Source organism: Dermacentor andersoni, chromosome 3 (genome assembly GCF_023375885.2).
Source record: "Dermacentor andersoni chromosome 3, qqDerAnde1_hic_scaffold, whole genome shotgun sequence".
Classification (NCBI taxonomy): Eukaryota; Metazoa; Arthropoda; class Arachnida; order Ixodida; family Ixodidae; genus Dermacentor; species Dermacentor andersoni.
This window is the reverse complement of record NC_092816.1, coordinates 128,251,870-128,270,001: the sequence shown is the minus strand read 5'-3', so window position 1 is coordinate 128,270,001 and position 18,132 is coordinate 128,251,870. Positions and strand designations below refer to the sequence as shown.

The 18,132-nt window shown below is 46.9% G+C and overlaps 1 protein-coding gene across 1 annotated transcript in view; it reads right to left on the bottom strand.

The window, feature by feature from the left end:
• Nucleotides 1-16,955, bottom strand: part of LOC126525323 (monocarboxylate transporter 12-like) — a 36,661-nt gene extending 19,706 nt beyond the window's left edge. Inside the window, exons 1-3 of the mRNA XM_072286756.1 lie at nt 16,868-16,955; nt 13,152-13,456; nt 3,211-3,354 (exon numbers count right to left, since the gene is read on the bottom strand). Coding sequence (XP_072142857.1) covers nt 3,211-3,354; nt 13,152-13,456; nt 16,868-16,923 — 505 coding nt within the window. The 5' untranslated portion in view covers nt 16,924-16,955. The remainder of the gene's footprint in view (nt 1-3,210; nt 3,355-13,151; nt 13,457-16,867) is intronic.
• Nucleotides 16,956-18,132: the final 1,177 nt, after the last annotated feature.

Genomic DNA, 18,132 nt, shown 5'->3' with positions numbered 1-18,132 from the left:
ATAAATGTATGCAATGTTCGCTTCACTTTGCTCAGTGCTTCCAGCCTCTGCCGTACGGGGGTATTAGCCTTTGCATTCTTGCCTGCTTACGGACGTATGAACCATTGCTGATGACGACCGATGCTTGTTTGAGCCTTTTCTTTATTGAAACGTACGCATTTCTTTACGTTAAATGCATGATGTACGTTTTATGCAGTGAATGTAGGCACTATCCGCTTCCCTTTCCTTAGTGCCTGCAGCATTACAAGGGAATTTTTTTCTTGCTTAGGTGGAGGGGGGCGATATGTGCCATTGGTTATGATGATAATTTTGGTTCACGGACGGACATGAAAAATGCTGACCACCGAGATGCTAACAGCGTCCCTGTAGAATATTTGTTCCCTGGTTCTGTCATACGCCGAAAGCATCAATTGAACTGTCACACGCGCGAATTTCTTGCGCCCTAAAGATGTTATGTGTTTGATATTGCAGTCTTGTTGACGCATTTTTTGGCCACTTTGCAACGTCGCGTCATAACATTATCTTTCTTTAGTTGTCTAGGTTGCACATTTTAGGATGGCCTTCAATATAACCTCTTAGCGCTCCAGTGATCGGTGGCTATTGCACCGAGGGTTAACGTTTTCAGAAAACATTTTTTATCTTCAGCGCGTAACTCTGGTATTTGTTGGTTAATGCTGCGTGAAAAGTGGACGACTTGAACGCACGAGCAAAATGGTTGAGCCTTCTACACTTCCGGTATGTTCTCTCGTTTGCTCGGCACGTTTAACTGGGGTGCTTATGACTCTCACATTTGTAGCAAATGTTTTCTTTTTTGTTGTCGTTTTTACCGCGTTCACTGTTGTGCGTTTGCTGGCACCCGTAGCTTCACTTATATTGTAAAAGTGTCCTTTGCCTTGCTCTTGCGTACGGCATAGTCAACCTTTATTTGGTACGTCCCGATTTCCGCGATCACTCTTTGCTGCAAGCTCTTGTCCCGAATGCCTAAATTGATTAGGCTACGCAGCGTGCTGTCCTAAAGGTCCGCAAGTTCACAGTTATTTGATAACACATCCAACTTAGTCAGCCGTTCATTAAACTCGTGGTTTCTTTTTGGTTCCTTGAACTACAATGACATTCTTGAAAATCGAAGTACGTTGCGATCTTGTACTACTCCTCAAGTTTCGGCATCAAAAGCACGGTGTCATTTTTTTCTTCTGCTTCATAGAATTGGAAGGTACTGTACGACTTCAGAGCCCGTTCGCCTATCGTAACTAGCAACTTGGCTGCTTGAACGTCTTTTGCCTCTTGCTCCATCGCCTAACAGTGGAAAAGGGCAGAAACTCACTTTCCAAATCTTCCACGTGATCCACGGATCGTACGATATTCTATGGGCTTCGATGGCAGATGTAGCGTTGACGCCATTGACATGTCCGCTGGGTTTAAGAGCGACCATGTAGGCAGGTCAGTGGTTGGGTGAACATGATTATTGCGATTTAGCAAGTCGCATATAGAGAGAAGCAAAATGACGTAACAGGTTCCATGATTAAGAGTACTGGTGAAGTGTGCTGACTCAGCCGCGTTGGAATTATTGTGCGGCGTAAACCGCAAATCTCTTACTTGCCCGGAGTGATCTCATCGCGCCGCCAGAGTGCGTTGAAGTAGTCCCACAAGTTAACCTTCAGTCTGGTTTTCCTGGCAACCAAACTTGGGGTCCTTCTTGCGAGCTGTGTCTACGTCTGCTTGTACTGGCTGTCGTCACATGTGCAAATCCCTTGCGGTGAGCAAGCAGATGCTCCTGCCAAGGCGGAAAATACCGCTACCACAACCATCAGTAACGCAGTTGTAGCTTCCCACTGCTCGAGGCACACTGTCCGCAGGCTGCTATTGAGCTGTCATGCCCATCCTTGCATGGTCGAGAGCAAACCACTATTATTTCTGCCAGGCCGAGATCTCACCATAAGAGAGTGGTCACTTCTCCTCATACTGAAGTTAGGCTGCAGCTGGAACGTCGCTTGGAGGCACCACCTAGGTATGGCTTCCTCTCCCACCACCACAGAGTGTGAGTGAGTTAAAACTGTAAAGCACCTCCTGCGTCACTGCCCCGCAGTAGAAAAGTAACAAGCCACTCGCACCACCATACTTCATCACCACTGCCTCCGTGCGCGCTCCACCAAAGACCTCCTATTCCGCACCCGTTGTGAATGCCAGGTCTTCAGGGCAGGCATCATCCCCCTTGAAGTAACATCGTGGGCAAACAGGCGCTAGACGCCCACCACCTTCTCCCGTTCAGGACACAGGAGCGGCTTATTCTTCCTTCCTCTATTATCTTCTCTTTTTTGCTCATTTACCGCGGAAAGTGCTCCTCGCGTCTTTGTAGCTTCCTCGGGATCTCACGCGTCTTAATACGATGTCGCACAGAAACAACAACGAGAGAGAGAGGCATGCACGACGTTGAGCATCTTACACCGTCTAATGGTATACCCATTTACTACTTGGCTATGATTTATAGCCCGCCTATGCCATAGAGTTTGTGGAGTATTTTTCTATGAATACATTTCTTCCTAATACATCCAATAGCCTCTTTTCCTCGACAAAGCAAAAGTGTTTCATTTATACTAGTGTTATGAACAGATGCGTGTTCGCTTCGTGAGTCGACCTGCACTGTTTGCCTATCAATGCTTCACGCTCTCTCACAAGGGTTGATCTACAAGATTACTTGCAGGTAGAGCCGTGGAGCAGAGAAAACCAAAATATTGAATCACGTCACGACGATCTGAGAGCATTTAGCCCCAACTTGGCCGGCGTTGTCACGTAGCTCCTTGTAAACGCAATAACGAGCAGTGCAACGTGGGTATTCGATTTTTTGTTTGACGCAACCTCAGCCAAGAAACGTGTCGGAGAAAGTACCTGTCGTCGTAATTGAAATCTATAAAGGACCAGGTAGATTCAAAATAATGTTGACACTGTGCACGTGTCATCATTATTTTAAATCTACCTGTTTCCGCACAGTTTGCCCCCGGTGCAACCGAATCCAAATCATATTGGTGTAGACAGCAAGGACTTCTCTGTTTAACTCGGTTCTCTGTCCAAGATTAACGCTTCCGAAAACCTCTGCTCACTTTGTTTTCTTACAGAGTAACCTCAGGTCACAAAATTTACTTAGCCCCTGTCTCTTTGGCACAGAGGGATGCAATAAATACTTCAGGAGAACGGATTCGAGTAATAAAGTACCGTGCATAACTCCCAAGGTGAGGGTGAGCCATGTAATATCCGGGGCCAAGGAAGATGATATGATTCCGGCCGCCGCCAGCACAGATCCCCCTACCAGTACGGGAACTGTGGTGAAGAGTTCGCTGAGAGGACCAGACAGGAGGCCTGCAAGAAAAAAAAAGACATATGGCATAATTTTTATTCACTTAATAATATATGATGTGAGCGCAAATTTGCCCTAGCTCACATAGAGATTTAAGACTCGAAAAGGTTGTTTCATTCGGGGCTCATTGTGTCTAGCGAAACGTATTGCCAAATCTGCAGGGTGTTCCACATAAATTTAGCAAATGTCTTAAAATATACCTAAGCCTAATAGGAGAACGCTACTGCAAGGTCTTTGTGAGGTATGGTCTTGACTGAGGCCATCTATGCGTTTTCTTTATTTGAAATGCGCGCTCCTTTGTACTTTCTAGACTACTTTAATTGACGTGTTCTCTCGTGCATTTTCATATTTCTAGGAGTGTTGCCTTTTGAGGGCATTCAGTGTGCTCGTAGTCGAATTTTCTACCGGGAACGCCTGCGAAATGTGCTTTGGGGGAGTAGTGATCAGTCGTGTTATGGCGAAGAGGCATCTGTGGAAGAAAAGCGCAGTCTCACACTGTTCCTTCGAAGCAACCTAAATTGTGCGGTGCTCCGCGAACGCAGATGTAGGCGAGGGGTGCATGTTTAGGTACGGGGCAAGGCGAGGTTCGGTGTGTGTTATGAGGTCAAGACTCATTGGTCCCAATCAGACTTGTACGTAACGAATTACATGTATATAAGTAATTGTGGTCAATTAGAGTCTTGGTAAGTTTATAATTTAACCGTTACATTGTATGCTCTCTAACGCTCACTTTAGCTAAATTACTTCTTTAAGTAACGAGTTACCTGTAACCTGTTACATTATTGACTAGACTATCTGCAACAGGCGATGCAGCTTTCAAAATCTGAATTTTTGCAGGAACTACAGCAGGAAACCAGGAGCCTTGTGGATGTACATGAGGCCAGCAAACGCGTGATCTCAGTATTTGTTTCCTCGCCTTAACGGCTCTAGGAGATGTTGGTCAACAAATTGAACCACCGCTGGTATGTCTCAAAACGACGGCCTCTTAGAACATTAATTTCATAACGTCATCATTGGACTATTTCTTTTTCAGCATTTCAGTGGCCCAACCGGACGCGTCTACTCGAAGTCCCAACCCCAGCAAAGGTTAAGCGCAGCGCTTCATAGAGGGCCGAAGTGCTAAGCAGTGACAGCCCTCTGCGCAAGTTTTCCATGCCTTAAAGCACCGCCCTACCACCACAACACTACATCGTACACATCGAGAAAAACTTCACTGTTGCTGCTAATGTCCATACATGAAAAGCGGGAGAAGATGATGGAAAGTGGGAGGCCAGCTCGCTTTGTTTAGTGCATCTAAGCAATCGTAACAAAACTTTCAATGAAATTCACCTAGAAGTAATCAATCATCTTTGAGTCGAGACTTAATTACTTTTGTGGGACAGTAATTGTTAACTCTCATCACAAGCATTTTTCAAGTAAAATACTGCAACTCAAATCGGTTACTTCTTCCTCTAACGTATACAAGTCTGGTCACAGTGCGGCGCGTGCGAATGTGCACGGCTGAGCAGGCAGAGCTGTCTGAGACTTGAGAGAAAAAGAACGGCCTCTCAAGTGGTCAAGTGTGGTGACGAATTGCGCCGGTGCCTTTTCTCAGCCACGTTCATTTGCGCATTCGCTTCTATTGTTCATTTACTCGCAGTGTAACAAATAGCGTCTGTGTTTACTAATAAATTTCGTTGTATCATCTAATCAAATACTGTGGAGTTGCTGACACTGGAGTACCAGTACAGCTCAGCGTCTCAAGAACAACCGGCAACGACAAGCAACTTACATAAGACGAGCGGCGCAGCCCGACAGGACATCTGCTCTCGGTGATCCTCGGCTGATGTTAACGGCCGAGACCGACGGTACCTGATCAAAACTCATGGAGGCTCCATAGAAGGAGTGTGCTGGCTTCACCAGTGGGCTTGGTCAAGTGACGGAGTGGAAAGTTCATGACTGCTAACTTGAAGGCAATTATCGCTGAGGGACCAACAAACCGAGTCCAGCACACTTGCGTCGAAAAACCAACACAAGAAGAGCGCTCATTCATGGACTTGTGAGCGCACCTTAGGCAGTGCCACCCACAGATGAAATATTTGCGGCAGTGTCTAATCCTCTGATGCATTGGATGAGGCCTGTCCAAAACTGCGTTATTCTGAGGACCGGGGGAGAGCAACTCCTTTCGTCGCCTCTAGGGCGTGGAAACTAGGTGGCTAGCTTACCCTCGTGGCTCACAGAGACCACTAGATGCAGCTATTGTAAGACAAGTAGGTACTTGAGAAGGGATAAGTAGCAACGAGGAAACTACGGGGTGAGCGAGGAACTGCTTTTGAGCAGCGGTGCACTCCTACAACAAGTCGAATTTCAACATGAGACGCAGATGACCAGAACGGAATTCGAACGTTTCAAAATTCAGTTCCAAATTGAGCACGAGCGAACGTTACCATTCGAAATGCGAGAAAGTACAGAGGATCAAGCGCAGAACAGTCGGGTAGAACGCCGTAAGCATGTCAAAGCCCCTTTTATCCCAAATGCTCGTGAGTCGCCTAACCCCTAATACAACAGACCTCAAACTTCCGGTGAGGCTGGAGGGCATGAGGGTGTCTTGCGATCGTATGCCGCGCCAGAGAACATCAAAAGGTACATAGCACTGTAATTTATCGCGGGCAGGATTTAGCCCATATTTTGTAAGCTCTGGACGGACAAATTGGAGAGCTACGACGAAATAATTAAACCATTCTGCCCTAGTGGGAGCTGAGGCCGGGTGATATTGTGAGACAGTTCCCGTCTGCAACACCGATGTCAGATGAGACCGGACAGCACTTTGCATCAACACTGTGGAGCTATTACGTGTTCTGTGGCGGTGGTGCGAATGGTAAATACTTTCCAAGATCAGTTTGCACTTCAAATGGTCCACCAAATGATCCAGAATTTAGGCCAGGAAACGTAGCAGAACGGTGAGCTCTAAGAAAGCTACTAGTGGGCTTAACCACGTCAAGTTGATAAATTCTGGAAACCAATGAAAATATACACGGGTCGTGGTCTACGTGCAGCCAGGTAACACCGCCGAAAACAGCGGGAGAATTCCGTTGAAACACGGGACCTGCCAACGGTGCAAAGGTTGTGGCGCGTGGTGCTCTGTCGCTAAAAAAGAGCACGACTCGGCAGAACGCACGTGCTTGGTGCGCAATTAACTTGACTATGTGCGTAGATCCCTAAGAGTTCCACGACGTAGGAGAAATCCGTGAACGCAGTTCTCAGAGAACGCATTTCAGACGTGGTGCTTGGCGGCATGGATGCCGGACCTGGTGGTGGTGTCGTATCAGCGCACAATCAAACACAGCACGACGTTCCAGCCGTGCAGCTCTTTGACCTAAAGTGTGGTACCATTTCGGCTATACTTCTGTCAGACGGAAAAACTTAACTGCACTTTGAGTGAGTGCGCTTCGCCGCTGGTGTTATTCGTAGGCTGCCACACAGGAACGCTTAGGGGCACTTACCGCAGAGAGGACTCGTCGGCGAATGTGTTTGGCAAACACAATCTGCCGCGCTCAAGTGTTTAGTCTCGTTAGCAATGAGTAAAATATGGGTAAATAAAATTAAAAGCAAAGGCCGGAGTAATTTTTTATATTGCTAACGTTACAAGGTAATGAAATATGTGACACTGAAAAAAAAGCAGCAATAAGTTAGTCTCGCTCTCGAGGTGTTTAAAAATATGTTTTGCTTTCTGACTCCCAATCGCCTGCGCCACCAATTTGAAAGAACATCTCTCCTTCTCGTGCAGCAGCGCGCCGTCAAAATGACTCTCAGTTCGCTGAAGCCCACTTGCTCAAATTGCTCTTTAGTTTGTTCGTGTGACGAAGGTATTAGACTGAGAGCACTGGGTGAAGCGGTCTTGCGAGATAACATTGTTTAGAGAAGGCGCCAGGCAAGAAAGCGCGATACACGAGATGGGAAACTCTTAGCAGCTCCCGGCATAAACATGATGCTCACGTTCCGCCATGTGCGTCTGAGCCTCCTGTAAATTGAGTGTTCATATAACATGGAAACAACCTGTCGTGTCCACGTCTACTGAAGAATGATCGACTAACAGAGTTGAAACGCTGTTTGCACACGGTGGAGCAATGCAGATGATAAAAGAGGCTTCGTGCGGCATTCAGAGCAGCGCAAGTGGTGTACGTTGTTTTGCGGTGTACTATCACCTCACATATGTGGCGAGAAGGGCTGAACTTCGGCGGTCCTTCAACGACCGCACATGCCGACCAGGCTGCGCCAATGCGTTGTGCAAAACCTCCCAAATGCTACTGAGTAATGTGTGGGCTGCTATATGTGCATTTCCCAAAAGCGCTGCATTATTCTCGCCTTCAGTCTTCTCAGTGCGCTTTTGTTAAAGGGATCCTGAACGACTTTTGTCGAATTCGATAAATGTATCTTATTTCAGAAATACCTTGCCGCAAAAAGTACCTCAGCACGTTCAGCAGAAGCGGAGTTATTGGCAGTCAAAGGTGGCCTTCTATGATCCCCTTCGCCAGGCTCTGGCTCCTTCTTCAATGCCTCGCACTGCGAAGATGACGTTGTAGCAGACCATCTGCAGTGCTGACCAGCAGACCCACAATCATGTGCCTACTGAACGCCGCCGAGGGGGACCGTTGAAATTCGATTTGGCTTTTTCACGCTTACGCAACTATTTATGATTTCGCTGACTTCAAGACGCCAAAAGCGGGTATCCTAAGTGAGCGGTAATACGCTCGGCGAGAGGACTCGTCGCGGCCGCCCGCGACGACCGCGATATCTATGCTACATAGCAGGCCACAGCTGGAGGCAACTGTATTCCGTATGTGCAGCGTCTTTCTTGTGCACGAAATGACGTGGCCAGAGGGCTCGCTCACCCTCATATGCTCCTGTCTGGCAATGCTACCTGGTTCGGGTCGCCTTTGTCCGGCACCAGCTTGACTGGCGGATATTAGCCCCATCCGGCATGCGCATTTTGAAGCGCTGTCAATAACACAGTACGAAGCGACTATGCCAACCCATCTAGCCAGGAGCGGCGAGGAGTAAGCGGGCGCTGTCAACCGTGAGCGTGGTGTGACCTTAAGTTTCGCGTGGTTGGATGCTAGTGGATCATCATCATCATCATTTATTATTCCCTTAAGGGCCCCATTTGGGGTATTACATAAGGGGGAGGCAAAACAATAATACAAACATCGAATGAATAGTCATGTACAAAGCAAAAAAAAGGCAACAACTGAAAAGACACTAAAAAGAACAGGTTTTTGCATAATTAGCTGCAAATATGGGTGGTTAGTAACTCTCGAAATTTCGAAGGGTTTCGCTCTACAACAATGGATTCCGGGAGCGAGTTCCATTGTTCTATTGCAGAGGGAAGGAATGATTTGTTAAAAGCGTTTGTAGAACCATGAAGGCGTTGGATACATAAAGAATTGAATAGACGATGTGATGAGCGAATGGGTGGAAATAAAAGTGAGGAACGAAGGTCAGGAAAGTTATAGTACAATTTATGGAATAGGCAGAGTTGCGAAATTATGCGTCTTGATGCTAAAAGGGGTAGACCAATGGATAACTTTAAGTTAGTAACGCTGACAGTGTTGTCATAATTCGATAAGATAAAGCGGGAGGCACGATTTTGAGTAGCTTCTAAAGTGTCAGTCAAGTACTTTTGATGTGGATTCCAAATTGTAGACGCGTATTCTAATTTGGTACGGATGAAAATTTCATATGCTAGTTTACGAATCGACGGAGGAGACAAGGATAGGGATCTTTTAATATAGTTAAGGGATCTTGAAGCATCGGCTGTTATTTGTTGGATGTGGTTCGACCAATTTAGTTTGTTAGTGATGATAACGCCAAGGTAGCGGTAACTGTCGACCTCGGATAAATTCACAGAGCCCAAAGAGTATAGAAATTTGGATGTAGAGCGCTTACGTGATACATGCATTAACTTGCATTTGGAGACATTTAGTTCCATCATCCAGCGTGAGCACCACTTGTCAATAGAATTTAGGTCATTTTGCTGAATGGATTGGTCAGTGTTAGTAGTGACACGACGGTAAATAACACAGTCATCGGTGAATAGACGTATTGTGGATGATATGTCTGTTGGGAGGTCGTTAATGTATATTAGAAAAAGGAGTGGGCCGAGGACGGATCCCAGTGGTACACCGGATATTACTTTGGTAGTATCGCTCAGTTCTGCAAAATGTAGCTGAGATGTTAACAACAGCGTATACTATCTGTGGACTGCGTTTTCTCACCAACCCCGAGGTGTGTTTCAGGGCTCCCTTAAACTATTCTTCTTCTGCATATTTGACCAGTCTGACGAAATAAATAATATTGCGAAGCTGTTGGTTCGAAGATTGCGCGTTGCGCGTGTTGTGTTTTGGCGTGACCGCTGAAGAAAGAAAATCATTACGGCATATCCGATAAGCTGAAAACGAGGAAATTTCACGTCGCAAGAGCTCTGATCATGTTGGCGCCACAAGCCAGGGTGTGCTGCGTTAAGCGCGCGAATGCTAACTGCACTCCAAATAGAGTTGGCAACTACAGTATAGAAGCTGCTTAAATCTAGCTGCAAGTTTGCAACCATTACAACGATTCGCTTGTCGTATTTATGTCGTATTATGTAATCTATGCCAATAGCACGGTGGAAGAAGTATTTTAGGAGAGGAATCTGCCAGGGCCGCGACAGCGCCAACGGGCAGCCCACTAATATCACGACTCGGCGAGGAGGAAAGGATGGGAACACGCTAGGCGCGTCATCTGCCGTCTTGCGGTGAAAACTGAGTTTACATATTCTTCTATGCACCTGACGCACAAAAATCGCGATATCTTCTCATATATGGCCTCTTGCAAGAGTGCGGCACGCGTGTTTTTCCTTCTCGGCGCCCAGACATACGACGCCGTGACACTACAGGGGCGCCCGAGTTAAAGCAGTGTTTCGCCTCCTGAATAATTCTTGCTTCGTGGTTAATAGTTTTACCGAACTACCCGGAACGCCTAAAATATACGTCGTTTAGCGTTGTGTGCTTCAGGACTCGGCTGAAATTGCCGCAGTGTGTTTGCGAAGCATCTCTCCTCGCTGCACCTGCTTCGCAGCAGCGGCAGCCTTGAGCGCGTCATTACCTGCAGCAGCAGCAGCGTCGGTCTATCATTGCATGGTCACATTATAATACGTGGGCCGCATGCCTTGTCATTCGGCGGCTATGTTCACCGGTGCCCACAAAACATGTGGCATTAGGCCAACGCGCACAACTATTGCAGACAACAAGTGGGCGTTCAACGATAGCAGGCCCCGCTGCACGAGCCAGTTCTCGCCGCATCGCCACTTTCCGTGTTGGTGTGGTTAGTAACGCTAACCACACCACGTTAGTAACGCTACTAATGCGGCCGCCGGGGCCAAGATTTGATGCAGTGCCCTTGCTTAGCAGCGCAACGACATAGCCACTACGAGACCACGGCTGGTGCACGTTGGGTTTATATCTTGATAAGCGATAGCTTGCGCGTTACGACAAGAGACGAACGCAGATTTCCGTGACCAACGCGGGCGTCAGTCAGCATGGTGTACCTTAGAGCGAAAGTGGAACGTGTATTAATAGTTGAAATAATGTCCAATTACATGACATTCGGTGCTAGGCCTTGCAAGAACGCGCTACGGAGTCACAGCATAATTAGAGACGCCCGCCTGCGTTTGGGAGGAACACACTCTATCGTCAGCTAGAAGATACGGCTGCCCACTCTTACGGGCGAGCGCACGTACCCCGTCTGTGAAATCGGCGAGATTATTGGTGTCGCCGCGAAAGACGCGAGCGCCGGAAGAGGAAGGCACCTGGAGGTGGACAGGAGAATCGCGTGCCAGGCGAAGCACGGAGTAGCGCGCTGAGCCCGCGGCACAGCAATTCCACATAGAGGAAAGTCCAGGTGGTGTTAGACGAAGCGGGGAAGGAGAAAAGAGCGGAAGCCTCGCGGAGGAGAAAGGCAGGCGAGGCACGATGCATTCACCTCCTGTGCCAGTCGTTACGGGGTCTGTGTACCGGGTTCTTGTCGTGATTGAGAGGACGAGCACAGAGGTAGAAAGACAGAGCAGCGACGCAAGCGGCGGCATGACGAGCGCAAGTCGACCGGCCCCGAAACCGTCACCAAGCCCCGGGCGCGCGCTGAACAAGACCCGCAAGAGGCGCGGGCTTAGCCTGCCCAGCAGATTTAAGAAGGAAGGAGAAGGGGAAAATGAATAGTGTGGATCGCGCATTACCAAATTTTTCGAAATATGAAAAACTGGGGATATCCTTGCGTTGCCTTACCATCTTTCCTAATGGCACTTTACACTTTGTAAAAATCGAAAAACGGGCATAAAACACGCAATATGAGAAAAAAGGCCTTGAAAAGACCGGTCACACTTACACACAATCAAACCATTTTCAAACGATTCTACGCGCTATGGACAAAAAGGCATTAGCACGTGCAGTCACGTGGTAAACGCGTCCACGTAGTGAAATGTCACTCTAACATTTTTATAGATTATTGGGATGCCAGGCTCCTAACCCGCGTAATTTCTCAAAGCGCGCGAGCACCAGGGGATTCCAAAATAAGTTTTATTCCGCCCTTGTAGAGGTGCCCATACGGCCTTATGGTTAAAAAATCATACTTCTGTGTTAGAGGAACCGAGTTCGAAATGGGTCATTGGAAATGCGTTCTGTGTCTATATACAGCATGTTTCAGCAAACACTTTCACAAATTTTTAAAGGTTCCCTGTGGCAGATAGCAAAATTGTAGTTCGCGAGCTACTCTACCCGAAGAGGCAGATATTACTTGGACAAAAAAATTGAAATCCATAGTGGACTGCTTACAAAAGTTTTTCTTACGGTTTTATAACGTAACGTTTTATAACGTAACGTATAATTACGTTTTTGACTATTTACCCTATTGCCCATAGTGCAATTACAAATCCTACGTGGAATTCGCAAGGCGGATCCACTTCGAACGAATTCTCAGGATGACACCAATTGCCAGACACCAGTTGATCGCCGAACTTTGCGGAAAAATGCATTGGCGTTCAAGTTACTTTCATAACAAAATGTCGTTTCATGCATTCAAGCACAATAGTAACTGGAACGTCAATGCCTTTCTCCGCAAAGTTCGGGAGTTAATATCTCGTAACTCGTACGCGTCATCCTTAGAATTCGTTCCAAGTAGATCCCCCTGGCGAAGTACGCAGCTAGAGTTTGTATATTGGAATATCGGCCAACAGGTAATTAGTTAGAACGTTAATTAGTGTATTTTTTGTTAATTATTTGATTATCCATTTCAACCGTTTGTGATACCAGTGTGAAATGGTAACTACAATTGAGCCATGTTATTCAGCCGCATGTCGCAGTGTATAGGGCAAGAGACTTCTTCAAGTTCATGGGGCAATGATTTGGAATGAATGGCCGCTTAAAAAATTACCGCAGACTTCACAAAGCCGTCAGAGGTGTTTTTACACAAAAGATCAAAATATTCTCGACTGAGCTGCTAGTGTTCTATCGTGCAGTGTTATTTTTTGTCATCTGAGTGTTCATGGCCAATTGCAATTCTCTATTGAAGGATTCACTTTTCGTTTTTATTTCCCTTTCCTTGTTTGTTTTTGCTACTATCAGAATTAAGATTGTCGCCATCAACTAGCTGTAGATTCAATCTGCTTTAAACCGGCAACTAGCCTAATGGTTTTCAGTTTGACTATTATGTACAATTTTATTGTTCAACTAATTATGTCATTGATATTGAATGATAATTTGATTAATCGAATCAATTTAGAAGCGCTCACCTCCACAACCAATGAGAGAACCGATGAGGCTGACAGGCCAGGAAGCGAGGCCGCGTTCGACGTTCATCTCCTCCATGATTCCAACCATAAGGAAGCCGGAGCAGCGGCTGGAGGACGATTCCATAGTTGCCATAACGAAGGCCAGCCCCGCCACCCACCAGCATTTGTCGATGCCCGCCGCCTCTGCCTTCTTTCCGATCTGTCCGTCGCTCGACTTGGGAGCGTCGTGCAGACTCGCAGATCTTGCAGGCTCGGCCAAGCAACTCGCCGGGGGTGGGGTATGTTCTTCTGTCTCCTGCTCCAACCTAGAATAAGCCACAATTACGTGCATCATGAGGTAGCTTTAATAAAAGGAGGGTGAGAGAGATAATTTTAGTTGTTGCTGGTGAAGTTTCCGTAGCCATACGCCTCGCGTATGCTACTCCAGAACCCAATTCTAATGCCATAAATGATCCAATGGCACATAATACACACGCACACAACAAGCATGTGTAACGAGCAGATGCACATGCAGTAAGAAGTATTGAGGCAACCTTGTCCAGCTCACTGTCCCGGATGATACTCGCTTGAAACTAGAAGGCCAACTGCAGTGAAATTACGGACCGAGTAAAAAAAAAACAGTTTAAAATAATTTAGACATACAATAAATAGTCTATGTGGAATATTTCACGCTCGAATGCGATTACATGCTTTACAAAACATTTGCGAAAATCGGTATTTTTTCATACCGAAACTGAAAAGAAAAAAGAACGCCGCCATTACCACTCGCCGAAAGTGACGTGCAGTTTCTACTTTAGGGAACGAACGCCCAGGTCGTCTTCTTCTTTTGCTTGTATACCGTTCCCTTGTACAGTGAACTGGTACCGCCCGTCTCGCAGCCACAGAGATAGTATACTCCGCTAGCTGCTTCGTGCGCACTTCCCACGTAGTTGCGCGCCCGTGATGTTGTTGTGCGAGGCATTCTCCGAGTGTTTACAGGAGGTATTCAGATACCTGGATTGGGAAGAATTGGGGATAAGAGTTATTGGAGAATACCTTAGTAACTTGCGATTCGCTGGTGATATTGCCTTGATAAGTAACTCAGGGGACCAATTGCAATGCATGCTCACTGACCTGGACAGGCAAAGCAGGAGGGTGGGTCTAAAAATTAATCTGCAGAAAACTAAAATAATGTTTAACAGCCTCGGAAGAAAGCAGCAGTTTACGGTAGGTAGCGAGGCACTGGAAGTGGTAAGAGAATACATCTACTTAGGGCAGGTATTGACCGCGGATCCGGATCATGAGACTGAAATAATGAGAATAAGAATGGGCTGGAGTGTGTTTGGCAATCATTCTCAGATCATGAACAGAGCAGGTTGCCGTTATCCCTCAAGAGAAAACTGTATAACAGCTGTGTCTTACCAGCACTCACGTACGGGGTAGAAACCTGGAGGCTTACGAAAAGGGTTCTACTTTAATTGAGGACGACGCAACGAGCTATGGAAAGAAAAATGATGGCTGTAACGTTAAGGGATAAGAAAAGAGCAGATTGGGTGAGGGAACAAACGAGAGGTAATGACGTCTTAGTTGAAATCAAGAAAAAGAAAAGGGCATGGGCAGGACATGTAATGAGGAGGGAAGATAACCGATGGTCATTAATGGTTACGGACTGGATTCCAAGGGAAGGGAAGCGTAGCAGGGGGCGGCAGAAAGTTAGGTGGGCGGATGAGATTAAGAAGTTGGCAGGAACGACATGGCCGCAATTAGTACATGACCGGGGTAGTTGGAGAAGTATGGGAGAGGCCTTTGCCCTGCAATGGGCGTAACGAGGCTGATGATGATGATGATGATGGTGATGATGATGATGATGATTCTCCGAGTCAAGCTGGTATCTGGTTGTCTACGTTGAACGAGTAGAACATTGATGCGTGATGTCTCAGCGCGGGAAAGAAGAGGGCATTGGGGCGAACACGCAAAAGGCGCGGCTATAGTCAGGCGTAACGCGGGCGCGATCCACGAGTGGCATAGTTACGTTAGATGAAGGTTGTCAACGGCCTGCAGCGTCTCACAACCTTGCACCGCTGTGCCGAAATGACTAGGCGTGAATCCAATCAAGGCAATAGCCGAGGCTGCCAGGCATTCATGTCAGTTCCCATTAAGAGCCACGATATTCCGTCGCCGCATCCTCTCGATTCTTCATCCGCCAGTCCCATCAACGCGGCTGCCCTGTGTCTCTGCACCGTGGCTGGACCCGGGCTGGAGAAACTGCACCGATTTCCTAAGAACGTGCATATCGGACCCGCAGAGAGGTAGCTTACTTAAGCACCGTGACATGAAGCCGACATTAGCGACGCTCCTCCCTATCCCCACGACGTCTACACGAATGCCACCCTCATTGACAAAGTTTCAGTCATAGCCTACTATTTATTGCCCACGCACCGACGCCGCCTACTCCTCCTGCTGCCCGGCCTTCAACAACCCATTAACGGTGGAACTGGCTGCAATGTCCTTTGTATGCGTCGCCGTCTTCAAGCCTCTTTTTGCGGCCTTCACTCATCGCACTGTTTACGAAGGCTCACGGGCCCCCATAAAGGCCTGCGCCCGGCTGGACTCGGGCAATGGTGCTGTTCAGCCGATACACCCGGATACACCTGTTCCCTGCACAAAAACCGCATGAAAGACATGAAGTGGTCGATGCGCGAATACTTCTGGAACACAATTTTAGATCTTCACTTTCGCGCACAACAAACCCACGGCCGCAGGAAATGCGCGTTGTGGGCACTCGCGGTTTACTCCCAGCTGTGACCTTAGCATATAGCAATCAGTTGACAGCAAATCACTTTCTTGTTATAAATCTATAGATATTGTTGCACTTGAAATCTAAACGTGTATGGATAGGCTAGGGAAGAAAAGCGAAAAAAAGAAGAGACATCGTACAATCAAGCACCAGACGATTTCTGTGATTTCTCCCTTTTAGCGACCAGCACTTTATCAACACATGACACTTCACAGACACATATCTAAAAAATATATACTCGCCTTGCGAATTTCTCCGAGCGCCTATCCCATTCATCTTTTGTTTCAATTCCTGGTTGTTCTATTGGTTTGCACCTCTTTCCACAGTTACCACAGTTGTTACAGAGCCGTTAGGAAGGGGATAGAATTCTTCAGAGGCTAAGGGATGTTCTGTGCCTACTCTCTCTCTCCCAGCACCTTTATTCGTTCCGCAGGAAACAGTCAATCTTGAAACACGCACCAATTAACCCAGGTCATTCCTCTTGATGCAAACCTTCGCTTTCTTTTACCTTATAGCAACTTTTTTCGAAAATCTAGTCACCCAACAGGTTAAAATGGGTCATCTGCTTCGATTTTAAGTTCTTTTTTCTCACGCGGCGAAACATTAAACACAATTTTTAAAAGGGCCTCCTGTAAAATATTGTAACGAGACAAATTATCGTAGACTACAATATTTATTTCAATTGAAGTCAATAATTGGATTTTACGTGCGAGAACAAGGAACTGATTATGAGACCCGCCGTAGTGGGGGACTCCGAATTAGTTTTAACCACCTGGGGTTATTTAAGCTGCCCCCATTTCCCGGAAGACGGGCGTTTTTTACATTTTGTCCCCATCCAAATGTGGTCGCCTTAGCCGGGGTTTGATCCCGTGCCTTCGCCGATAGCAGCCCAACAGCATAGCCGCTAACCACCACGGCGGGTGCCATGCAGAATTCTTACTTGCAAATGCTGAAAATTTCTTTTGAATTTGGATGTCTTGCGTTTCCTTCTTCCATTCTGTATGACGACGTTTTCTGTTTCGTGCTTGTGTATTCTGCGAATATAAGAAGATATGCGAATCAAACACTTATCCAATCTGTACCTTTACCTTTTGCCATGTGAACACGAAAAAATAGAAAGATCATGATGAAACGATTGTTTTTAGCATAAATTAGCAGAGTTTGAAACAAAATATACGTCAAGATTATGACAACAGTGCAATAGTACCAAATACTAAGCCGCCTCAATTACACCATAATAAGTGGAAGTAATATTCTTATGATACTTCAGGCACTTCAGTCTGGCTACTAGGCTATGAATTTAACCTTTTTTCCGCCGGTTCGGGTGACTGGTTAGTCCATTGTCAAATGACTAGCGCATGGCGCTGCTGGGCTGTCGGATCTGGGATCGAAGGCAGCTGCCGCCCCTACATCTGTCGCTGGCTACGTGACGCTGGACATCTGCCGCTCTTCAGTCAACCACTTTCACGCCAACTACGCCAACTGGATCTGCGTCAGCAATTACTTCTTCATTGAATTCCGATCACTCCAACTTGTATCAATGAGTACGGTCCACTGGGCATGCGCCGCTCTTTAATGAACGTCTCTGAGGCCACCTTTGATGACTTGGAATGTGCCACGTGTTATGACACAAATGAAGAAACTAATTCTACTCACTGTCAGCGGCCCGTTCAATCGACTTGGTGATGGAGCAAGAACAGCGTTCTGCCTGCCGCTGCTGAAATGAGAAAAAAACAGAAGAAAAAAAGTTGCATAATAAGTAGTTCCTATGGCATCCAAGGCAAGGCCACCAACACCAGTACGTTCATCGGTATCGTATGTGATCCCACTAGACACGCTTGCAGGTCCGGTTCATACGCCGCGCCGCTACCCTATGTAAGATACCTCTCGACCATCTTGTGGAGCGCCAACCACGTCAAAACGCACGGTCCCTTCGCATAGGTTCCCTGCCCAGGGCCCGCAGAACTGTTAAAGTAGCCCTGAAAGGAAAATCTAAAAATAATCCGTTGCTACTGACATTCCAAATATTATAACAGAAAACTTCGCTACGTAAACCTCCGCACGCGTATGTTTCGCTTGGACATGGTATGAGCGTTCATCGCTTTTTCTTGGCTTTACTCCTGAGCTGACAAAACACTATGACGGCTCGCATAAAGGGAACAGTTTATTTTGCTGGCTCTGGCGGCCTCATTCCGACAGAGGCGA